Source organism: Sphaeramia orbicularis, chromosome 17 (genome assembly GCF_902148855.1).
Source record: "Sphaeramia orbicularis chromosome 17, fSphaOr1.1, whole genome shotgun sequence".
Classification (NCBI taxonomy): Eukaryota; Metazoa; Chordata; class Actinopteri; order Kurtiformes; family Apogonidae; genus Sphaeramia; species Sphaeramia orbicularis.
The window spans coordinates 19,337,594-19,363,247 of NC_043973.1; the positions used below are offsets into that span (position 1 = coordinate 19,337,594).

The following is a 25,654-nucleotide window of genomic DNA, read 5'->3' on the forward strand; positions in this document are numbered from 1 at the left end:
TCAACATCTGTTGTCTAAAAGTAAGTTCTTATATCTCACCGACAAGTTACTCTTTAGGTGATTATGTCTTATTTTAAGTGTGATAAGTTATTTTGAGTTGAAATGAGAAAAATATACTTGGTAAGATTTAGATTTTTGCAGTGAGTCATTTAACCATCATAACTTCTCCTTTGTCAAAGTTGCTCAGATCCCTTTTCTTACCCATTTTGCTGTTTCCAACACATTGACTATGAGAGTTAAATGTTCACTTGCCGCCTAATATATCCAACCCAGTGACAGGTCCTATTATAATGAGATAATCATAATAAATACCACTTCTACTGTCAGTGGTCATAATGTTATGGCTGATGAGTATATGAGCTCTTCTATCATCTCACTAAAACATTCTCTGTTCTTCTTCCATCCGCTTTAATACTTGAATTAAACCCCTCCCTCTTTCACCAGACCTGCAGGATAACCCAGTGTCCTTCCTTGGCAGCCTTTTCCATGGCAACTTCAGCCACAGCCTCCTGGCCCTGACCCAAGGACACATTGTGAAGCTTCCCAAGGTCAATGGTGAAGCCCAGTTTCCTTCCTGTGAATACGTTGAAGATTGAAGTGTAAATATTTTATATGTTGAAGTATCAGCTGTATGCAGACCGCAAAAAAAAGAACAGTTGTAGAAGACATATTTAAAGCCTTTCATTTTCAGCAAAAGTACAAATACCACACAGTGAAAATGCATCCAAAACCTCACTTAAGTATGAAAACTATGTAAATATTGTGCAGTAAAATGGTTCCTGTCAGTGTTTTGCTCATATATATGTTGTTTTTGGATTCATTTGATGGTTGCATTAATGTGTATGTTCCATTTTACTACGGTCGATATTCAAGGCTGAGCTCATTGTAAGTACTTGTGGAATTTCCTGTAATAATGAGGTTTCTCAACAACAGTTTTTAATGAGCTCAGATAAACAGCCTGTTTTTATCTGTGTGATAATGTATTTTCCACTTAATTAAAAAAAAAACATCTAAAGAGTTTATTTAGTTTAAGAAGATGGCAAATCCAAAACTCAACCTATAATGAAACTCTTCATGCTTTAGTTTATCCCAAAGATTAAAAATGCACACATCCGAACTGCAACAAAAACGTAACTGTTAGACAAATTTAACAGAGTAAAAAAGCACAATATTTGCCTTTAAGATGTAGTGGTATAAAAGTATAGTTCAGTTAGTAAGTCATTAAAGTTGCATAAAAAGGATATAGTTAAGAAAAGTAGTTCAAATTTATACTTCGTGCACTATTTCAATAAAAGTACCACCACTCCTAAAATGTCAAATGCAGTGTAGGTATGTTTTTGAATATTTGTATGAAAGTTTGGTGAAGGGGTGAATAAGTGCGAGTACCCAAGGATTCCACGTCTTTCAGTGGATCCACTCCAGGGGAGAGGATGAAAAATACAGGAGAGGCTGGTCCACTTTCCCTGAAAGACTTCGCAAACTCTGTCTTTCTGCCTTCGGTATATTTGACACCAAGTTTCTCCTCAACAAAGTTCCTACATTATGCAAAAAAAAAAGACAACAGACAGAGATAAGATGAACACAAACTGGACCTGTGCAAGTTCAGAACCCTTATGTGTCAATAAGTATAGTAAAAGTAAGATGACCAGCAGGCAGACAGAAGTACTGGATGGGAGAGAGGAAAAAAGGGCAAAAAGTTCAGAAAAATTATAGTGTCAGAAAAACTGGTCTGAAAGCAAAATACTTCCTGGATAAAAGTAGTGGAAGTTTACCAAATGTGAGTCACTAATTAAGACAAATTAAACCAAACATGTTAGTTGGCTGTACATACAGTATTAGGTCATAATGTGAAATTACATGAATTAATGAGAGAATGTGTTTTACCAAGCTACCAATTCTACAAAACACTGGTGGCACATTGAAATACACACGTTTCCTTCACATTCCTAAATCTACTTTTTATAATATTATTGATTATATGCTAAACATATCTAAACCTACATGCATATATGTTTCTAATTTATCTTTAACCCATAAAGACCCAGCACTACTTTTATGTCAGTTCCCAAATGAAATTTTCTGTATATCAAGGCTATTATAGTTTTGGATTTTTCATTCTAGTTTAGTTTTATTTAGTTTTGACTTTTTTTTCTCTAATTCAGTTAGTTTTAATTAGTTTTTAGAGCAGGCTTGCTAGTTTTTATTAGTTTTCATTTTTTTCTAAATGCTTAGTTTTAGTATTAATTTTAGTTTTGTCATATCTTTTATCTTCTTTGCTGTCGTATTCAAATAAATCCCGTACAGGACTCTGCTGCTTTCACCCAACTTTAGTCTCCATGTTTTCAGGTAGAGTGGGGACCAGAAGACGACTCTAAACAACAAGTGATGACGTGACGGACCATGAAGTTCTGTATGGTGCTGCTAGTTAAAATTGCTAGAGCGAAATAAATCGCTTTCGTATCAGTCCAACTCTGACTAAGACGGAAACAAAGGGAATTTTATCCATAATTTTTGTACGTTTTAGTTAGTTTTGTAAGCACACAATACAGTTTCAGTTAGTTATCGTTTTTTTCTTTTAATTATAGTTTTTATTTATCTCAGTTAACGAAAATGTTTTTTCAATTCTAGTTTTCGTCATTTTGTTAGTTTTCGTTAATGATAACCTTGCTCTATATCTAACCTTTCTTAAGTGATGTATTACAATTTACTTATAATATTATCCTCTGTATTTTGTATTTTATCAGTATAAATCAGGTATTTCCCTATATTTAATGTACTGATCATGAAGATGTTCATAAAAGATTAAAGATTAAAGTTGAGGGTTATTATATCAAAAGCAGCGAAAACTGAGGGAATAGTAACTTTTTCAGTCAAATCTATCATTAACTGAACATAAATCAAGCATTTCCTTCCACTGTCATTGCTCAAACTCCATGGGTTTTACTGGTGAGTCAGTGCTGTTGAAGATAACAGTGTTTCCATGGTAACTATGGAGTCTCTGAACGTCCACATGGGTCATATGTGATGACCATGAAGAGATGACAAACTGTATTTTACACCAATTATTTACATGTATTGATAGACGTAGTGGATCAACAGGTATTAAACAGTTTAGAGCAGTATATGCTTTTGGCCTTTGAAGGCGGTCAGGGACCAACTCAGGTCTTCATCAGTACCGTGGTCAAGGACACTGACAGGAGAATTCATCTATTTATAGGAGGCAACATGGAGGGAACACTGAACACCTTCTGACAGAGATGGCATTTGAAAATGTAACCAAATTAACATTTTATCATCTAATTTCAACTTGAACCTAAAATGACATCTACATAAAACAAACCACACTTCTGTTATTTATGTAGGTGTGTGTGTGTCTACGGACAAATACCTGAACAATCTGATTCATTTGGGAAGCTTTCCTAAGTTTCTTTCTTTTGTTGTTTAATATTGATTAACCCATAAAGACCCAGTGTTACTTTTGTGGCATTTCCCAAATAATTTTTTCTTTAGATTTCACCTTTCTTAAACAATTCATCACCATTTAATATAATATTATCCTATGTATTTTGTGTTTTTTCAATGAAAATCATGTATTTTCCTGTATTTATTTTACTGATCATGTTGATTTTCATAGAAACTTAGATTAAAGTTGAGGGTTATTATATCAGAAACAGAAGAACTGAAGAAAAAGTGACTTCTTCAGCAAATATATCAATAACTGAAAATAAAAACAAGTGTGTCCATCCACTGTCATTGATCCAACTCCATGGGTTTCACTGGTGAATCAATGTTGTAGAAGATGATGGTGTTTCCACATTCACTATGGAGCCTCTGAATATCTAAATACATCACATCTGATGACTATGAAAAGACGAAAAACTGCATTTTACACCAATTATTCACATGTATTGATAGGATTAATGGTTCAGAAGTTATCAAATATTTTAGATCAGTAGATGATTTTGGTTGCCGTGGTCTTTATGGGTTAAATTAACTCAAAAAAGGAAGGAGTTAAAATAAAAAAAGAGGCTTTGCGTGCTTCACCTGAGAGCATAGGTCATACGGTCAGGTCTCAGGGCTCTCATCATGATCAGTTTCTGCAGGGAGCTTTTTCCTTTCCACTCCTGAGGAAACTTCTCCTTCTCTGGACACTCTGACTCCACCATCTTCTTCCAGCGCTTAGGAGAGCCTTCGATGTCCCGGTCCAGACCTCGAAACTCATCGGTGAAACTCATCACCTGCTCAAATACATGGAACAGCAGGTTGTTGTTGTAGATTTGTACGATGGTAAATATACTTTATAATATAATATATGATAATGTATGAATTTGTGAACCACCTTTATGGCGCTCCATGATGAGTTGGAGAGAAATTCTACCGGGCTGATGTAGCTGTGGTCGATGTTAAAACGAAGCAGGAAGTCGAGTTCTCGCACATCTATCTCCTTGCTCAACATTAGCAGCTGGAACAGAAAGAACAAAGTTAGACACACATAATACACTCTAAAACACAGGTGTCAATCATGCGGTCCAGGGGCCAAAACCGGCCCACCAAAGGGTCCAATCTGGCCCCTGGGATGAATTTGTGAAATACAAAAATTACGCTGAAGATATTAATAATCAAGGATGTTGAAATCATTTTAGGTCAATTCAATCTAAAGTGGATCAGACAAGTAAAATACTATCATAATAACCTATAAATAATGAAAACTGCAAATTTTCCTCTTTGTTTTAATATAAAAAAAGCAAAATTAGAAAAAAAGTTACATTTACAGACTATCCTTTTATAAAAAATATGAATAACCTGAACAAATATGAACAATCTGAAATGTCTTAAGAGAAGTATGTGGAATTTTAACAATATTCTCCCTGTTACTAAATCTTTAAGTTGTGATGCACATGTATAAATGATCAACTTAGGCATAATATTGTAAACATTGCACTTCCTTTCTTAAGAATTTTCAGGATGTTCATATTTGTTCATGTTATGTTCAAGTACAGTTCATAGGTTTAAACATTTTCATAACGGAATTTTACTTTTTTTCACTCAAAAACATAGAGAAAGCTTTGGAGTTCACATTATTTATAAGTTCTTATCCTATTCTTTACATAATTTTACTGGTCCGCCCCACTTTAGATCATATTAGGCTGTATGTGGCCCCTGAACTGAAATGGGTTTGACACCCCTGCTCTAAAATAACACACACAGACACACACCTGGAAGGCTAGCTGGGCAGTAAAGGTGAGCTTGTCTCTCTCAAACAGTCCCCTGCTGATATAGTTGAAGGTGGAGTAGGTGACACAGTCAATGAGTGTGTTCACTCTGTTCTGCACATCTTCACACTCCTCTGCCATCTCCACAGCCTTATGGAAAACCACATTAAAGGCCTGAAAATGAAAAGGAGAGATTTTAGAATATAATAGCTCATTAGTGACACGGTCATGACCATCATTACTTCAGTGTAACATCCGTTGACCCAGGTGTGGGTGTACTCTGTCATCCCTGACTTCCAGTGTTCAGATTTCCTAGTGTTACCTTGAGGCTGAACTGGTACATGGGGTTGATCTTGTTGAGGTCATTCATGATGAAGTAGAGCAGGGAAGCTCTGACCGCGACGGGACGATAGTGTTCTCTGGCTTCATTTATCTTCACTTCATTAACCTTCGCTTCCAGGACCTGAGCAAGTGACGAAAAAACAGACAGAATGGAATACACAGGGACCATCATGGAAATGAATCAAGTGAATTCAACTTTTCAACATTAAAAACCCCTTCAGGCACATTATAAGACATATTCAAATACTCTGTGCTGAATAGTAGACTTTAGTATGTTTTTTTTTCTGGAAACATGTCCTAAATCTCATTAAAACTCCTTCTCTTGGGCACTAGATGTTTCCGTCTTTCCTAAAAATACATTTTCAGTCTTTGTGCTCTGATGGTTTCAGCCAAACTTGGTTTCATTTTTGTGATGTCTCAAATCCTGGTCCTCGCCTGAAATTTCTCCCTCAGCAGATGAATATGAAAAAACCCTTAGATTCTGCACAGTGAAGCTGAAAGATTACAATAAATAAACTCACCTTTTTAAGACCCTTCTGAATGCAATATAAGACCTATTTGCCATTCCACTGCACAGGGCTGGAGCAGCACTGTGTGACGGCAGCCGTTTGCTAGTGGCTTTTTTTTTTTTTTTTTTTTTTTACAGCGGCTTAATATTTTTCTTCTTTCCCATGTGACTCCAACAACTTCAAGTTTCTAATTCGAATGTTTTCTAACACAGATAAGTGGAGTCTGCTTGAAATCTGTGCTTTTCACCTGGCTTCAACCTGACACTAATGTACAATGTACATTATCCCTGGGAAATAAACGTAGCAATGTAAAGAAAAGTTTTTTTAACTTCATTTGAAATTCATATTTATACCATACCATACCATACCAACTTTATTTATAAAGCACTTTAAGAACTTTACAGCTGGCCAAAGTGCCGTACACCAAACATAAAACAAGGAATTAAATATGACATTTAAGTTCAGATGATTACATTTTTCAGGACTTTTTGTGAATAGTGATGTTTACTCCATGCCATAGTACAGTTGCAGAAAAAATGATTCAACCACCCCTTGTTTTCCTCAATTTCTTGTTCATTTTAATGCCTGGTAAAACTAAAGGCAGGGTGCGATTTGTTGGGGGGGATGGGGGGGGGTCAACCTGCCCTTTGGTTTTTATATCCCTACTTCTGTTCAATGAATTTCATCCTCGGGGGGGGGGGGGGGGGGGGGGGGGGACGGGACGGACAACCAACCAACTGAAAAACACAGGCAGGTTGTGACAGTTCTTACATCTATATCCTACATCACTGGCACTAACGTTCACCTGAACCGAAGTGTCGGCAGTCTCAGAATTTGCGAACATCCCTAGGGCACTGTAAAGGGGGGGCAAACGTGACAAATTCATGGGGCCCAGCATTTGTGTGTCCAGTGGATACAGGTTAGAAGTTGTGAAAATTTTGTTTAAGATCTGCTGAATAATAGAGCAATAGAACCCAGGGGTTGGACATTGAAAGTATGTAAAGTTTCACTGTTGTTTCACGCTAGCGTTAGTTACGTTAGTTATGGACCATACCCCCACGTATATAACTGACGCCCCCCACTCCAAAAAAAAAAAAAAAAAAAAACAACACCCCCCCCTCTGTTTTTTTTTGACAAACTGCACCCTGACTAAAGGTACATTTGTTTGGACAAATATAATGATAACAACAAAAATAGCTCATAAGAGTTTAATTTCAGAGCTGATATCAGACCATTTTCCATGTTTTCTTGATAATAACCAAAATCACTTCAGTTCTTACATCAATATTTATGGCATTGTACTGCCAAAAACAGTGCTTTTAGGCATTCCATGTTTTCTTTTCTGTCTGTTTTAGTCACATGATACACACAGGAGTTAGTACTTGATTGCATAACCATTGTTTTTGATGACTTTCGACGGTCTAATAATTTTTTCCGTGACTGTAAATAAGGCCTGACATATTTTCAGCTCTAGTCCACCATTACCTTCATCTCAATCTCTGCAGCAGTGTGTTTAGTGGTCTCAAGCTTCTCCACTAATACATTATCCCCGAGGAAGTTACTCTCCGCGGCAGAAAGCCTTGTCAGCAGTTCATCCTCCAGAAGCTTCAGCTCAATCTTAAACATGTTCTGCTGTTTGGTCAGGTCACTCTGCAGGGTGTGGACACAATGTCATGTAATCTACTGTAAAGGAGATCAGTCAACCAGCATGAACCAGACATATCAACTACATGTCGGATTAATGAGAAACTAATTTACCCACCTTGAGAAGCTCCAGATCTGGCCTTTCCTGGTTCACCACCTGAGCCAGGAGCTGGTCCTCCAGCCCGTCCCGGGTCACGGTAAAATTAATGAGGGTGGTCTGAGCTTGGATCTCGGGCTTATAGTGAGGACTGGCCAACTTTGTGTGGAGGATTAGTCTGAAGCCTGGGTGGAAAAAACACTCTTTGTCTCCAACTTTTATGCAGCTGCATGGAAAGGAGAAGGGTATTGAGCACAGCATGACAAAAAGAGATAAAAGAGGTAAACTAGAAGATCAGGTGGTCTGTTGAGTGCATGTCTGTTACCTGCCCTTCTTGATTGTGTGTCGGCCGAGCAGAGGGTCTATGACAGGGTCAATGGTCTCCTCAAGGTTCTCAATGAGGACAGTTTCTCCTGCCACCACAGCCTGCTCTATTACATCTACGTAACTAAAGCAAGCAGAAAAAAGTCTTAGAAAATGTCATTCACAATGTATGAAGGTATTTTAGGGCTAATGTAGGTAAGAAATATAGAGGATATACTGAGTCAGAGGAGAGGGGAAATATTTAGAGAAAAAACTCACAGGAATTTACAAGAAAAAACTCCTTTTTTCTCCTACATGTATTACTTCAACTCCAAAGAATCCATAGCTTTACCATTCCATACCACCTTAATGTTATATGTTTACATGTTATATGTTTATGGAAATGCTTCTAGCATGACTGTCATGACAATATCACTAAACAATGAACGAGAACAGTATTAGATGCAATATTTGTATTGCAAGCAACTTTAACAAATTAACCACATGGACGTGTTGACAGTGATACACAATCTATGCTAAAATATGTACACATGCATGGTAGTGTTCATCTGATTTTTCTACTAATTATTGGTTGAAAAATAAGTACCTTGTCAAATTCCTCCACAAAATTTTGCTGAAACACCTTTAAACATATGTTTAATTGAAATAGAACTTTTCAGTGTAATATTAAAATAAAACGTACAAGAAGTTTCCAAACCATTATTAAGTCCACTGCTATTTAAAGGTGACAAAACTATAATAGTAGTACTCACCCTCTCTGTCCGAGGCTGATAACTTTGAGGGCACTGCCAAATCGACTCTTGATCCACTTGATTCCTTGTAGTTGAGGATCAATGAGAAGAGGCCAACGCTCACCTGGAGCAGAACACATACTGTATTTACACAGTTATAAAGCCAAACTACCACTGATTCATATGGTATTGGAGAAAAAAAGGGATATAATGGTATACGGCTCACATATATAAGTATATGTTATGTATATAAGGCTGTTATGTATATGTTATGTTATGTATATTATGTATGTTGTGTGTATAGTTATGTAGAGTATATAAGGCTCACAGTTTGTGAGGATGGTTGCATTCTCAGTGGACATTTTGTCCCCTGGTAGGCCTTCATTGTTCCACTGGGCCACCTTTGCATCATCAGTCAGCATCAACACAGGGTCTAGGCCCTCCGTCATGGGGATCGGCACCTGATGGAGAGACAATATGAGGAAAATGGCGAGGTTCTGATGGAATGACTGGGAAGTTATGAAAATCTGAAGTTAGTCTGCTGCTATAGGGAGCTGTGAGAAGAAACAGAAATAACAAGTGGTGCCAGGCACAACAAACCCCACCCCTTGCATGTAATGTTTTGGCAACGATCCAGCTGATGTCATCATGTCTATCCATGTGCTGATGTCAGCACATCAATTACCTCTATATATGTGCCAAGTCTGAAGTAAACTGAAACAAAATCGCTGTTTTTATAGACATGTGAAATCTCACCCATTATACATAAATAGGAGAAAAAAAAGATGTAAAACATTCATAGAAAATTTTAACTTTTACCTACTTTTCCCAAAATGTAATCACATCTGTTCTGGGTCACTGGCAATCTATAAACCCAATTTGGTATGAATTCAACCAATAGTTTTGCTGCTACAGACATTTGAAATTTCGCCCATTGTGAGTAAATGGGGGAAAAAAATGATTTAAAAAATTCATAAAAATTTTAATTTTGACCTATTTTTCCCAAAATGTAATGACATTTATTTTGGGTCACTGGCAATCTATAAACCAAATTTGGTATGAATTCAAGCAATTGTTTTACTGCTACAGACATTTGAAATTTTGCCCATTCTAAGTAAATGGGGAAAAAAAAGATTTGAAAAATTCATAAAAAATGTGAACTTTGACCTACTGTTCCAAAAATGTAATGAGATCTATTCTGGGTCACTGGTAATATATAAACCAAATTTGCTATGAATTCAACCAATAGTTTTGCTGCTAGAGTGTTAACCAACAAACAAAGAAACAAACCAAACCAAAAACAATACCCCTTGCCTCCCTATCGGGGGGTGGGATAGTTATAAAAGACATGTACAATTTCCTGGCACTTAATATATTATTCGTTTCTACTGTGAATGTGACCTTCTGGCTGCGCAGGAATGGCATCCAGAGGTTGTCCAGCAGCTCTCTCCTGTATTTCTTAGAGAAGGAGCCGGCGTATGAGATGAAGGCCGCCGTTAAGAGGACATCTCCACACAGAGTTTTCTCCTGTTCATGGAACTGAGCCACTGTGTGAGCCCAACGCACATTCTCACTCTGCAAAACACAAACACGAAAACATGATGAAAAGAGACTCCACTTCTGTTAGAAGAAACTTTAAGACATACTCCATACTGTCATAGTTTAGGTTTAATCATCAGTCATTAATTCTGAACCATTTATGTAATTAGTTCTTGTAAATTTTCATTATTTTACTGGTTATACTCATTTTAATCCTGCTCTATGTAGTACTGTGGGACACACTTAATGAAAGGTTCTATATAAATAAACCTTATGTTATTTAGTGTATTTCATTGGTAGCACTTTAACCTTAGTCTTTCAACTCTGTGGGTAATAAAGTAAAAAACTGGACAAAAAATGACATCTCACCTCCAGCCCTTTAACCAGCCGATTGGCCAGTTCTATGGTGTTATTTGTGTGGTTGACCTCTTCCTGAAAGCGCAGTTTCTCTGCTGTAGCTTTCTGATATGCTGTTGTCAGAGTCTCCAGACTACCATCCAGCTCCTACGACAAAGAAAAAGACATAGCTGTAAAATATAATAATGCATGGTTGTAATTCACCTAAAATAAAATCATCTAATAAAATTATTAGAAAAAATACTGTACATGTCATACTAACTGGCCCTACAGTTAATACAAAAGTTACTTCAAAACTGCTAATTATATTTGTCATAAGCATTAAAAAAAGATTCCTGTTGCTCAAACACAAAATCTGTTCTGAATAATGAATAGAATTAGAAGAATTACAACTAATTACTGACTTGTAGAACATCAGGTGTTCATAAAACTCACTACCATGAGTACTTCAGTTATGCACAGCCAGCATGGATCATAAAAATATATTACTGCACCAACTGAGATATAATGATGCTGTAAAACTGTATGTGCATAGGTGTGAAGAAATAAAGAAAGCAATAAGAGACAGACACAAAAAGGCTGAAATACTCACAGCAAGCTTCTTTCTTATGACCTCGAGTTTTTCAGCAGCTTCAGCCAGATCAGCGTTGGCCTGAGCCAGACATATCCTCTTCATCTCTACCTCGCAGAAAACCTGGAGGCACATTGGAGAAGTTATGCATCCACAAAGAGCAAGGTTTTTCCAACCATAAATGGGATATTTTGCTCTTTTATCTGTTAACCCTTTAACCCCTGACGTGTCTGTGGTGAACGTTCTGAATGTATGATTTATTTTTACTATTCATAAAAATGCAACGGTTTGGTCAATAGGAAAAATTTGAAAGCATGCTGATAGAATAAAGCTTGTTCTTTCCATAGGTATCTGAGCATGTTCAGTGCACCTTTGCCTGTGTAATGGAGGGGGTAAAACATAGAGCAGTGAGTGAGACTGACTCGCTATAAAAATGGACAGTTTGGGCTTTTGTTACATCATTTTTTTTAAACTGTTGTTTGCAGTGTTGTGGTGATGTTTCTTTCTTTTTTTAACTATGTTTTTACCGAATTTTGACCATGTAACTGCTTTTTGGAGTTCAATCAGGTGCCAAAAAGCAGCTGGACTGATTTAGAAAAAAAAGAGCCCCAAGACAAAAACTACTGGACCAAAATTTGAATACTTGTAGTTTTTCAGTATGTTCCTAATTTAGTAAAAACCTGTCACACTTCAATTCCTCTCTGTCTTTTTCTGTTATTCCACCATATTTTGACCTTGAAACACACAGTAAAGCAAAACCACTGAAGAAAAGGAACACAAGCACATACTAACAGCAGCTTTTATGACACTGAAACAGATGCAAATTCACAGCAGTACATTTAAATGGAATAATGTCTCAGGGATTAAAGGGTTAATGTATAGTGCAATCCATAAGGAAGCAATTACAGAATGATATTATACACTAAGACCTGTCATAAAACTTCTATCACATTAAATAAATCAGATTAAGCTACACATGTCTTGTAAATCAACTATTAAATTTACATTTATTTCAAATTTACACTTGAAATACTGAAATAATAAACTGTACTTACAAAAATCTATCCATGGCAGCACAATCCATGAAGAGAAGGAAAATAAACAAAAAACACACATGAAAAACAACACACACTGATAAAACTCATATAGAAAATAGTGCATATGTATTTAGTTTAATATGCAATTCATTAATCGGAGACCACGTATATAAATATTAATCTCATAGGGGAGGAGATTCGCTTATTGACCATCCTATCCACTGGTTAATGTGAATCATCAGTCTGTGAAAGCATACCTCGTGGAAGCGTATGATGTTGATCACCCAGGCGCAAAGACCGGCAGCAGCTGAAGATTTCTGTCGCACAAACTCAGGGTTGAACTCTGGGTCACTGAGGTAGTCGTCTCGAACACATCTCACTGTGGCGTCGGGGATGTGCTCTTTGTCAAAGTTCACCAGAGCCTGCAGGAAATCATCCACCTGGACGTGCATTTCAGAGAGGAGCCGTGTGTGTGTGTGTGTTATTATTGAAATATAAGGTCAATTTAATATGTTGATGTAAAATACACTGCAGAGCACACATTTTCACAAGAGGTTGGTATACATTTTCCATTTTATCTTGTTTTCCAGACATTTTGGTGGATATTGGACACAAAAAGCTGCAGTTTTGTTATGTTCCTAAATTCTTACAAATCCAAATATAAAAAAAAACAAAAAAAAAACAAATACAAATGCTATGCTCAATGTCTCCTGTGCTATGTTTCCAAATAATTGCCAGTAAATAATAATAATGGATTGGATTTTATATAGCGCTTTTCTAGACACCCAAAGCGCTTTACATTATTGATCCATTATTCATTCGCTCTCACATTCTCCCTCTGGTGGTGGTAAACTACATCTGTAGCCACAGTTGCCCTGGGGCAGACTGACAGAAGCGTGGCTGCCAATTCGCGCCTCTGACCACCACCAAACATTCAAATGCATTCATACACCAGTGTGAGTGGCACTGGAGGCAAGGAGGGTGAAGTGTCTTGCCCAAGGACACAACGGACTGACTAGGACAGAGTGGGACTCGAACCGCCAACCCTTCGGATATTGGACGACCCGCTCTACCACCTGAGCCATGGCCGCCCCGTAGATAGTTGCTGGTGCCACAGGTCATGTAAATTAATCAACACTAAACCCATGATGACATTTAAAGAGTAGTGTCAGTTTTTCTAAAACTCTGTTGTCAGTCACATGTTGTTCTTTCACACAGACTCCGTACGAAACAAAAAATCTGCTTAAATGATTGATTTATTGATAGAGGTTAAAAATTTTATATGTCAGAAAACAAAAGAGGAGCAAGTCTAGAAATGCCAATGTTTTCCACATTGTTTTTTCTTTTTGTCATAATTATCAAGATCTGGAAATGACTAAACCCACATTCTGTAATAGTCCATACTGCAAAATGACACAAAAATGGACTGGGCTGAAACTGAATGAGATAAGATTGAACAGAACAAAATGGGATGCAAAGGGAAGTGAAGTTAAAGAAATGAAAGGAAAAGTGAAGAGAGTTGTTCCTGGGAAATTAAATTTATCTTTTCTAAAAAGAAAAATATTCTTGTCAAGCAAGTGTTTCATCAGAGAAGTACTTTTGTTTTAACAAAATACACTTAACTTCTACATTTAACATGTGGCATGACAAAACAAAGGTTTGCATATCTCAGCAGAGGAACATTAGTTTTTTTAAATTTTAACAATTCAGTTTAAGAATATTGCCATTTTATTAAATGTTTTTTCTTGTCACTTATGATCATTCAGGGGATAAGGTTTTATTCTAGTCTCATGAAATCTAGCCAAGTAAAATAATTTCAAGTCAGTGGCATTTATATTTGCTTAAAGGTGCCGTATGTAGGATTGTGGCCAAAACTGGTACTGCAATCACATTCAAAATACTGTGGCGCATGGCATCCTCTCTGCCTCCCCCCAGGATAGGGGTTGCCAGATCCAGCATGAGCGTCTACTACTAGCGTTTCCACTAATCCTTGCCACCACACCATAAATTTCATACAAAAAAATCATCACCAGACTTACTATACATAAGTATAATATATAATAGGCCAGGACAAACGTCCTGCCCACTCAAATGAAAGTTTCACTTTTGCTTCCATGAAGTACAAGCGGCATGGATCACCCCGCCCCCCCCCCGCCCCCCCCCGACCAAACCACAGACACCAGACTACCCCCCCCCCCCCCCCCCCCCCCCCGCCTTCGGATCACATATCGCTACAGTAGGCCCCCCACCCCCCAACCGAACCACGGACGGCGGACTCCCGACCCCTTCCGGATCACAGATTGCTAACGTACCCCCCCCACCAACCGACTACTGACTCTGTGATTGTAAGACAAGTGATGGGTGGAGCCTCAGACCAAAACACATAATGTCAACATAAACATCATTTCGGGGCTGACACTGACCTTTTCAAATGCAAATATTCTGGCTGGACTACTACTGTCAATGATATCAGTATTTGAAATGAACATGATTCCTTAATGTCTGGTGACAGTCAAGGCCATTTTATAATTAGAACATAATTCCTACATACTGCACCTTTAATACAAGGCAGTTACATGATATTTAATGTCTTTCCAGATGGGCTGTTCCACAGTGTAGGAACCCTGTCAACAAATGTTCCACAGAACTAAAGAGAATATTGTCTAATGTACAGAGAAAGAGAATAAATAATATTGTCACAATCATTTCAGGAGATGAGGTAAAAATATTTTCTTCCATCATTATGGGCAACAGTGTATAAGAAAAAGCAGACTTTCAATGTGAATTAAAAGTTATTTCAGTAATACACAGAACTGATTTCATGGTTTTGTGGTTGCAGGTAATCAATCTGAGAAACACCTCAAAATGTCAACAGTAAAATATCACCTTGCTCATGACCATCTTGGAAGCCTTCCAGCTGCGATCTTTGGGGATTCGTCCTTGGGGAGACAGTAGCACCAGAACAGCTGCCGAGACGTTGGTGACGATAGCGGGAGGGTTAGGAAACGTCCTCAGCTCCGTCAGGTTCAGCTGGATGATCACACAAGTGGAAAGGTGCATCAAATTTTCATGAGGAGCAGAGATGAAATCCGCCTTGCAACATGATGATCTGCATATTTACAATCTCAGCAACAGCCACATGGAAAATAAATTCACTGAAATTAAACAAATAAAATGAAGGTGAGGACGTGTTCGCAGTCTTCTGATTTATGTGTGTTTGAGTTTTTACCCTGTTTAGTGTATTGAGGGCTGTGTTGGCGGCCTGAAGGGCAGGTTCAGCTTTGGCCAAGTCGTCCTCAGTCTCCTGCTGCTGTTTGGTGACTTTAGCTTGGATTGCTGCCACCTGAACAACAACAACAACAACAACAACAACAACAACAAAAAAAGACAAAAAAATTATGCAGTTGAAGGATAATAAAATTCTAGAAAACATGATAATTTAAGTTAAAATACAATGAATAAACAATAGACAATAGATATTTATGTGTATCTGGGTGTTTCTCTGAAACTGGTCCCTAAAAACAGGACATGGGGGCTAAAAATTCAAACCAGATGTAGACTAATGTTATGAAGCAAGTTTGGAAGCACTTTGGGTCTGTTTTAAAAATAAATATTTACTGATAAAAGAGAAAAAAAATTTCAGATAAAACACATTTTTATATTAGTTTTATACAAAAATCTGCAGGTAACACAGTAAAAAGGACACAAAAATTACGGACTACTATTTTTTTGAATTTCTTTTTATTCTCTCACAGGTACATTTTGGGAATCGAACTACTTATGCAAGGCAGAGTGTTTCACAAAAATGACTGCTTTTTCAAAATCACTCATGATTTATTTGTGTTTAAATGGGCAGGTTCTGCATGTAACGCCAGTGGACACGATGGGTTACACATGAAATCTGGAATGAGACTGAGAGTCATGAAAAACCTGAATGTCTGGATTAGCAAAACCACTAAGATCGACACATTTAACAAACACAGTGTCTTTATTTATAGTGGTATATAAGACCATTTACAGCCATGCTTTCCATATCAAATGCACTGACACCTGGGTAGCTTTTACTGTCCCAATTTTGGTCCAATTTTTGGCCCCAATATTTTATTAAAAATTACTTAATTTTGAGATGGCTCAGAGTAAGAGTGTAATTTTTTTGCATTTATCTGAGGTCATCATTAGGTACATCCTGGGGGAATATATGTCTAAATGTCTCTTTTATTATTGGATCTAAAAAACACTGGCACAGTGCCAGATACCAAAATGAACCCAGTCTCATAGAAGCACCCATCTATATACACATTCAGTGCATTACAACTAAAGGTAAGCATTTAAAGCTTAAAAAAACACCAGTTTGCAGCTGTCTCCTCTCAGTCCAAATCAAAACTAAATACAGATTTTGTGATTTAGTGATTTATTCCGAACATGCAATAAATTTTAACAATATATATGAACAAGCAAAACATAAATAATGATACAAAATCAACAATCAAGACAATCTTAGACAGAAGAACAAATAATAGTTTCATTTACATGCCCGAAAAGGCAAAAGATTAACCAAACACTGTTTCATGCTGTTATGGAAAAGTGGCCTCAGTGTCAAGAGCAGCAATGTCACATCTAGGTCACATCTGACAGAATCTGTAATCAATAATTACAGCTGTCAATCACTTATTTTCCCCCTTCCTGCCTGGAGTAGATGCACATACCATCTCAGACTGCTTGAATTACAATATGCCTAGAATGAATTACTGAATTTTTGCTCAGTGATGTTAAAAAAAAAGTTAAGCACTGGAGCTTTAGTGGTTTCTTCCACTTATGCCATTAGTATAGTCCTGAATTACATACAGTATATCACCAGCTCAAGAAAGTGCCATTGAACACAGAACACATGTACAAAAAAAACAAAAAACAAAAAACAGTTTGGCTTCTAAGTTTTGTCAGAAAATTTGTTACAGAGCTGATCAAATGGAAAAAGATGAGAAGATGTGATGAAATATGACATTTCAATGAGTTTTATTTAGCTTGTTTTATATAGATGAATGGATACGATTATACCAAATAACTACAGGTAGTTCAGATAACTGTGATAAGGTTGTTATGAAATAATTGTGAAAGTATGAGGTCTTCTATCATAAACATTGAAAAGATTGAATTATTGTATAGATGCTAGCAGTTTTTACTACTTTTGGAAAATTAACTTTTAGCTGTGAAGCATTTTAATTGTTAAATTTGATCACATCTTGTATCTAATTGTTTTAGTTCATTTCACTTTTCTCTGTATTGTTTGTATTTTGTATTGAATTAACTATAATCTTTTAATTATTATATAAAACGTCTTGCTCTTATTTATCTCACTGAAACTATTACTATTTTATCACTGTTGTGCATTCTATTTAGTGATTTATATCTATATTGAAAACAAGCACTTTCACCTCAGCATAAAAAGTAAAGGCTAAATGAATGAATGAACAGGTCACTGACTGCAAAAGGATTATAGCCAATATACACAGTCCCTAAAGAACAGAAAATGTCACATCTATTTTACACTTGCACACACACTCTTACCCTTTGCTCTTCTGCATCAGCCACAGCTCTTTCCAGGTTGAGTTTGTCCGTCTGCTGCCCTATTTTAGCAATAAGAGCCTCGATATCTGTGTTCCTCTGCCACAGCTCTACTTCCTGCACCGCTAGCTTGGCTTTCAGATCCTCCACCTGAAAAGGAAGATAATCTTATGAAAAATATAGTTGGTTTTAAAAGTTGTGGGAGCATTTATGCAGCACAGCCATTACTGTCTGACCTGTGAAGCAGTGGATTTAAGTTTCTGTAGGCCGTTCTCCAATCTTTCCATCCTCTGAGTCAGCTCTGTGCGTTTCTTCCCCAGGAGGTTACCGTACAGCTTCATAAACTCCAGGAAACTCTTGGGCGTTGTGTAGTTAAAGTGTTTCTCATTCTGCTGGTACTTGACATTCACCTATAAGTGTTCAGTCAAAGAACACAGAAGCTGTTATGTCAGAGAAGGTGTAAAGTGTATTTATCAGATGTGGTGCTGTATAAAAACTCCTACCTCATTGACACTAGTGTGAGCGTAGGAGATAAACTCGCTGATTGATGACCTGACATTTGGCTGCAAAAAATGAAACCGCAAAAGAAATGTAACCCATAAAGACCTAAGACCTATTTTCATGGCAGTTCACAAATGATTTTTTCTCTATATTTAACCTTTCTAAAGTGATTTATCACCATTTATTACCTCCGCCAAGGAGGTTATGTTTTTGCATTTTGCATTTTTTTCAGTGAAAATCTGGTATTTTACGATATTTCATTTACTGATCACGTAAATGTTCATAGAAGCTCAGATTAAAGTTGAGGGTTATTACCCTGCCTCCCCAAAGGGGAGGCAAGGGGTATTGTTTTTGGTTCGGTTCGTTTGTTTGTTAGCAGCAAAACTAATGGTTGAATTCATACCGTTTTGGGTTTATAAATTGCCAGCGACCCAGAATGGATCTGATTACATTTTGGGAAAAGTAGGTCACAGTTCAAATCTTCTATGAATTTTTAAAATCTTTTTTTTCTCCATTTACTTATAATGGGCCAAATTTCAAATGTCTATAAAAAAGAAATTTTGTTTCAATTTACTTCAGACTTGGCACATATATAGAGGCAGTTGATATGCTGACATCAGCACATGCACAGACATGATGACACCAGCTTGATCGATGCCAAAATAAGCTACAATACATGTGAGGGGTGGGGTTTGTTGTGCCTGGCACCAATTGTTATATTAGAAACAGAGAAAACTGAAAAAATGACTTTTTCAGTCAAATCTCTTGTCAACTGACCATAAACCCAGTGTCTCCATCCACTGTCATTGATCAAACTCCGTGGGTTTTACTGGTGAATCAATGTTTTAGAAGTAACTATGGAGCCTCTGAACATCCACATGGGTCATATCTGATGACCATGAAAAGACGACAAACTGCATTTTACACCAATTATTTACATGTAATGACAAGAAAACTAAAAACAGTTTAGACCAGTCGATGGTTTTGGACGCTGGTGGATGTTTGAGTCTTTATGGGTTAAGGAAAAATCCTTATGTCTGCAACATAGCTAATAGATACTGCATATAGAATAAAATGAATATGACCTCTAGTCCAGGTATCTTCTCTATGAAAGTAGTGCTGACAGACTGCAGAGCCAGCTGAGGCCAGGGGTGGAACCAGTTTATGGCGGTACAGTTCACCAGAGCCGGAAATTTCCGTGCACGTGTCCGCAATGTGAACCCGACGGGGGAGAAGCACAAGACAACCTGGAGGACAAACGTAAAAATGTGATTGTCGAGTCTTCATTTTGGTTTGAGGTTAAATCTGATGTGTTGCACCAGTAATGCTTCACACCTTTAGTTGTCTTCGGATTCTCTCAATGAAAAAGCTCCAGCAGTTGTCTCTGGTGTCTATGAGTCCTAAACCTCTCAGCTCCATACGGATTGACGTCACAATCATATCCACTTCTTCATCGCTAAACAGATCTGGGATATCACCTAAACAACGCGCACAAGACAATGTCACAGTGTGGATTCGTCACTGTTTTATGCCTATTTAGTGCTTATAATTACCACTATAAAGACCCAGTGCTACTTTTGTGGCAGTTCCCAAATGAATTTTTCTTTCTATTTAACCTTTCTTAAGTGATTTATCACCATTTATTAGGATATTATCCTCCGTATTTTTGCACTTTTTCAGTGAAAATCAGGTATTTTCCAATATTTTATTTACAGATCATGTACTTTAATCATCAATCTGATATTACATTTGGGGGTTATTATATCAGAAACAGAGAAAACTGAAGAAAAAAATGACTTTTACAGTAAAATATATCATTAACTGAATGTAAAAACAAGCATCTTCAACAACTGTCATTTATTGAGATACATGAGTTTTACTGGTGAATCAATGTAGAAGATGACTGTGTTTCCACAGTAACTACGGAGCCTCTGACGTCCAAAAGGGTCATCTCTGATGACCATGAAAAGATGACAAACTGTATTTTAGACCAATTATTTACATGTATTGACAGGATTGATGGATCAACAGGTATTAAAAACTTTAGATCAGATTATGGTTTGAGTCACCAGTAGCTGTTTGGGTCTTCATGGGTTAAAAACTATGACCAATGCACCTTTTATTAGATAGAAAATGTAAATCACTCAAAGATTTTTAATAGGACCGGACTATAAATCTTCCAGTTAATCTTTCATGAATTAAAACTGTGTGCAAACCTGTTCTTAAAGGTCCAGTGTGTGACATTTAGGTGGATCTAATTACAGAGATTGACTATAATAATCACAGTTATTTTCATAATTGTATAATCCTTTGAAGGTCAGATTAAATGTTTTTTAGTCTTTCAATGCTATAGGAAGAGTCCATCATGTTTAAGTAGTTCAGAATAAACTTCATTTTCTTCTAACATCAAACAGCATTAAGATGCATTAAAATCCCCTACTATGTTTTGACTGTTGACTACACTGAATATCAGAGATGGAAGTAAAGTCACACATACAAGTAACAAGGGAGTGCAAGCCTTAACTATCAAGTCTCAAACAAGTTCTAAGTTTCTGTGGTGAAAATCAAGCGAGTGAAGTCGAGTCCCTGCTGAAAACTGAGTGAAATAAGGTCAAGCAACTGATGAGTCGGGTCATATGAACTTCTGATGATCTTTCCTACATGAAAACACAAGCCTCTCAAATGAACAACAAAGATGAGTGGTGCTCTGAAGTGAAAAAGTGAACACATCAGATCTGGGGCGCTGATATGGGGGGGTGAACATGACAAATTCATGGGGCCCAGCATTTGTGGGGGGCCCATAGCACAGTGGAGGGGATCCAGTAGATACAGGCTAGAAGTTGTTAAAATGTCGTGTAAGATTTGGTGTATAAGAGAGGCATAGAAGTCAGGAGTTGGACATTGAAAGCATGTTAAGTTTCAGTTTTGTTTTCATGCTAGCGTAAGTGACCTTTTGAATGGAACACACCCCCATACACCCGCCCCGACAGATCGAGAAGATACTGAATTTTATGAAAGGGCCCACAATGTTTACTTTTCATGGGGCCCACAATTGGTAGTAGCACCCCTGCATCAGATACCAGTTTGCATAATGTATAATTATGCTTCAAAACTCAGACCTGACCTCTCAGTTGTTTCTGAGCAGAATCAGCCAGAAGTCAAAGTCAGCCAGTTCCATACTTAGACCAAGCCAAGTCTTTCATCTGTATTAGTCAAATAAAGGTAAATACACTTCATAATCCCAGTAGTGAAATTCAGTCTTTATATTTTATCTATCCCAATACACATAGTACCTAGCATTAGCATTTCCTCTTAGTATATCAGGCGTGATGAGGTGCCACTGAAGACCCTCAGGGAGCAACTCCAGATCTTCATCAATACTGTGGCCAAGGACACTGACAAAACAATTACCCTACATATATCTGTTTTTAATGATGGGGGACACCAGAGCGCCCAGAGGAAACCCATATGGGAAACCTTCTAGCTGTGAGACTGAAGTGCTAACCACTGAGCCACCACACCGCCCCAATTATTACCTAAATGAGTCTCAAGTCCTAAAAGTTTTGACCTAAGTCTGGTTTATGTGAAGTTATGTGACTTAATTCCCCCATGTCTAGTTAATATCCTCTTTAGCAAAAACCCAGAAAGAACAACCTTTTCCACAGCACCCTAAAGAAGGGTGAGGTGAGGGTGATTTGGTTGGTTATAATCTGCAAATTCACCACTAGATGACACTATATATTACACACTAAACTTCTACATGCTTGCACTGAGGGTCTCAAATTATAGACTCAGGTCAGATGTTTGATATTTACCTCGCCCCCCGAAGGGGAGGCAAGGGGTACTGTTTTAGGTTCGGTTTGTTTGTTTGTTAACACTCTAGCAGCAAAACTACTGATTGAATTCATACCAAATTGGGTTTATAGATTGCCAGTGACCCAGAATAGATCTGATTACATTTTGGGAAAAGTAGGTGAAAGTTAAAATTCTTTATGAATTTTTAAATCTTTTTCTCCCATTTACTTATAATGGGCGAACTTTCAGTTGTCTATAAAAACATCAATTTTGTTTCAGTTTACTTCAAACTTGGCACATATATAGAGGTAATTGATAAGCTGACATCAGCACACGCATAGACACGATGACATCAGATGGATCGATGTCAAAATAAGATACAATACATGCAAGGGGTGGGGTTTGTTGTGCCTGGCACCACTTGTCTGTATAGAAAAATCCAATATATAAATAACACAATATAGGAAGAAGCGATACTGCATATTGTTCATCCCCACTGCTGTCAGACTATATAACACAACAGTACAGTTCTGTCTTTGTGTTTCATCTGTCTGCTGTTATGTATATAATCCATAGAGTTTTGTGACTTACAACTATTATTATTATTATTTTCATATTGTTTGTCTGTTTGTCATTTTTTCTTACACTTCATTCTGTTGCTGCCTTGACCAGTAAATTTCCCCAATGTGGTATCAATAAAGCCTAATGAAATGTAATGTAACATAATGTAATGTAATGTAATGTCATGTAATGTAATCTAATCTAATCCTAATTCATTGTAACCCAACCTGAAGCCAGCATGTCATTGATGAGCACCAGGAAGCGTTCATCTGGAATCTGGGCGTCTGTGTGTAGAAACACCGTGCCAATGTTCTTCACTCCCACTTTTATATACAATGCTGCTATGTCACTCTACAGAGAGAAAAGAATAAAGAACAGAAATATATGAAAAGTTATTACCAAAAAATGTAATTTTAAAAAGTAGTAAAGAAAAGTATAATGTTGCAGAGCTGCACAAAATGGTGTTTTTCATGTAATGTGCATGTGTGTATAATACAGGGTCACCTTGAGGTCATTGATGCCGTAACCTTTACGCAGCGTGATCTGGAAAACTTCTAATACACTGAGGAAGGCAGCCAGACGACACAGACTCTGCTTTCCACTCCCTCCAACACCCACGAGCAGGGCATTACCATAAGGGGCCTCCAAGATGCGACTAATACGACACCTTAACACAAATAACTACATTAATATAGTAAATTACACTAAGTGCTTCTGTATCTGGTGTGTGGTTTCCTTGTGTGCTCTCTGTAAACCCTCCCTTGTGCATTGTAGCAGTGCTAACTGAATTGTGTGTGCTCAGTGCTGTTTGTGTGTGTCTTACACATGCTGGATAGCTTCCTCAAACAGTACTAGGTCCATGACAGCATGCAGCTCATTATAATGCTCCAGGACTTCAGCCAGGGTCTTCTGGAGTTTCTCCCAGTCTGAGGCCTGAGAACAAATAAACAAATGAACTCGGCTCTTTAGTGTAAGGACATCAGCGTCCAAGCCACTCTCTGGTATCTTCCAGATAATGTAATGAAATTAAGTTCTTATCAGAGCTTGAGTCGATTAACTTTCAATTTAAAATCCCTATAGAAACGAATGGTCATTAGTTTGGTAATGATAGTGCATTCATCCTCATTTATGGGGTGACATATTAGACATGACAGCCGAATTCATGCCATAGGGTCTCAGAATATGTGAGCTAGAGATAATCCACATATTAAATTGATTTAAGTCAAAAGCAATTAAACTCACTGGTTTTTATTACTGCGGTTAATAAGGTATAAATAGCTGCTTGATAAAAGTAACACAGAAGTCCAGAACAGGAACTTTTGTGCATATGAATGTGTCCAACCTGGTGATACCGAGGCTCTCCTACTCCTTGGGCAAAGTGACAGTACACAAGTGGCTGGTGGATGAAGAGGGACTCGTCTATTCCCTGGAGAAGTACAACAAACAAAAGAAACCACTGACCATGCGTTACCATACATGTTATCATGACCACACATACATTTCTCAGTCTCTGTGTTAACCCTGCAAAGCCTGAACCATTAAATCATTGATAGAAAATTTCAGTTCTTTGAAACTAGAGCCTTTATTGGTCCTTCTGAACAACCCAATTTTTTTTTTCAAATATCAATTTCCATGTATGAGTTTCAATTTTGTAAAATATTTGATATATCAGGTCTCAATGCTCAAATATTATTATTTTTGAACAAACAAAAACATAATATAACACAAACATGTCTAACATTGGCAATTCCTTTTCAAAATTAGCAAAGTTCTGCCTCCTTCTTCATTAATGACAATCTTGTATTGTCACTGGAAATGCCTCTGGTGAATGAATTCCTCCCCCCTTGTGGATTATCTGTATATTGCATGTATCTAATTGTATACATCAGGTTTTTCAAGAAAAAAAAAACGTCACACTGATCATGTAGACGGCATCAAAACTCATGTATCAAATATGATACATTTGGTGTTATAAGGTTAAGATCCAATCTGGATATTTGGGAAGTATGTACAGCAGTAAAGACACGTTTCCTCTTCTATAAACCAAAGAGGTAGTATTTAGTGTGATGTTCCATGCATTCATTTTCTGATGTTTTATACCAGGTTAGATGTTTCTGTTTATGCTGCTTCTTGTTATGAGGTCACAGGTCACACTAAATAGTGACTTTAACCTTTACAATCAATTCAGTTCAGCTTTTTGTGTGTCTTTTAAGGCTGTGCACACATTCCCTGTAGTTTCTTGCTGTATCTGAAGTAAAGATAATGAGAAATAAATATGTTCAACCCTACAAAAACAACAAAGCTAATAGCATCCTAAGATTTATGAGAAATCTATAAACTGATTGTATCATTAAAGGGGCTGTTAATGTCTCTTGCCTCAAAATATCTCTTGCCGGTGTCCAGTAGGATTTTGTTGAATAGTTCCACATCTTTCTCTTCCATCAGTTTGTCGGAGTAGACCCTGGAGCTCTCATGGAGCCACAGGTGAACCAGGTCCATGGGGTAACGGATACATTCAGGTAGGGCAAACAGGATGCCCTACATACCAACACAGATGGGGGAAACACTGATGTAAGACAGCACCAGTCTATTTACTAACAAATAAACAACTCCAACAGCAAATTAACCATATGGTCTTGATTGGAAACAGCATAATACAACAGTTTTTCCAGATAAATTTTGTATTTTTTTAATGCAATGTCCTTTGCAGTGCAGTTTTTTTTTATATTCAGTAAAGCTGTAAAACTGTTGTCTGCTACAGAGGACAAAAACACATTGCTGGGTCTCATATATGCAGTTATCAATAGACCCAAAAGGAATCTACAGGATTTTTCACAGTTTCCGTCCAACGTCTTGGATGAAAATCTGTGT

General features: G+C 37.3%; 1 protein-coding gene across 1 annotated transcript in view; it reads right to left on the reverse strand.

The window, feature by feature from the left end:
• The window catches only part of dnah9l (dynein, axonemal, heavy polypeptide 9 like), an 86,525-nt gene that overhangs the window by 12,251 nt on the left and 48,620 nt on the right, over window positions 1–25,654 (reverse strand). Inside the window, exons 53-79 of the mRNA XM_030161271.1 lie at window positions 25,160–25,321; window positions 24,126–24,209; window positions 23,607–23,716; window positions 23,288–23,450; window positions 23,011–23,134; window positions 19,763–19,905; window positions 19,513–19,674; window positions 18,430–18,489; window positions 18,163–18,336; window positions 17,930–18,076; window positions 15,594–15,707; window positions 15,251–15,394; window positions 12,622–12,804; window positions 11,349–11,450; window positions 10,769–10,903; window positions 10,262–10,435; window positions 9,189–9,321; window positions 8,882–8,984; window positions 8,131–8,253; window positions 7,827–8,031; window positions 7,550–7,714; window positions 5,536–5,676; window positions 5,217–5,387; window positions 4,340–4,462; window positions 4,045–4,238; window positions 1,387–1,535; window positions 447–574 (exon numbers count right to left, since the gene is read on the reverse strand). Coding sequence (XP_030017131.1) covers window positions 447–574; window positions 1,387–1,535; window positions 4,045–4,238; window positions 4,340–4,462; window positions 5,217–5,387; window positions 5,536–5,676; window positions 7,550–7,714; window positions 7,827–8,031; window positions 8,131–8,253; window positions 8,882–8,984; window positions 9,189–9,321; window positions 10,262–10,435; window positions 10,769–10,903; window positions 11,349–11,450; window positions 12,622–12,804; window positions 15,251–15,394; window positions 15,594–15,707; window positions 17,930–18,076; window positions 18,163–18,336; window positions 18,430–18,489; window positions 19,513–19,674; window positions 19,763–19,905; window positions 23,011–23,134; window positions 23,288–23,450; window positions 23,607–23,716; window positions 24,126–24,209; window positions 25,160–25,321 — 3,816 coding nt within the window. The remainder of the gene's footprint in view (window positions 1–446; window positions 575–1,386; window positions 1,536–4,044; window positions 4,239–4,339; window positions 4,463–5,216; window positions 5,388–5,535; window positions 5,677–7,549; window positions 7,715–7,826; window positions 8,032–8,130; window positions 8,254–8,881; window positions 8,985–9,188; window positions 9,322–10,261; window positions 10,436–10,768; window positions 10,904–11,348; window positions 11,451–12,621; window positions 12,805–15,250; window positions 15,395–15,593; window positions 15,708–17,929; window positions 18,077–18,162; window positions 18,337–18,429; window positions 18,490–19,512; window positions 19,675–19,762; window positions 19,906–23,010; window positions 23,135–23,287; window positions 23,451–23,606; window positions 23,717–24,125; window positions 24,210–25,159; window positions 25,322–25,654) is intronic.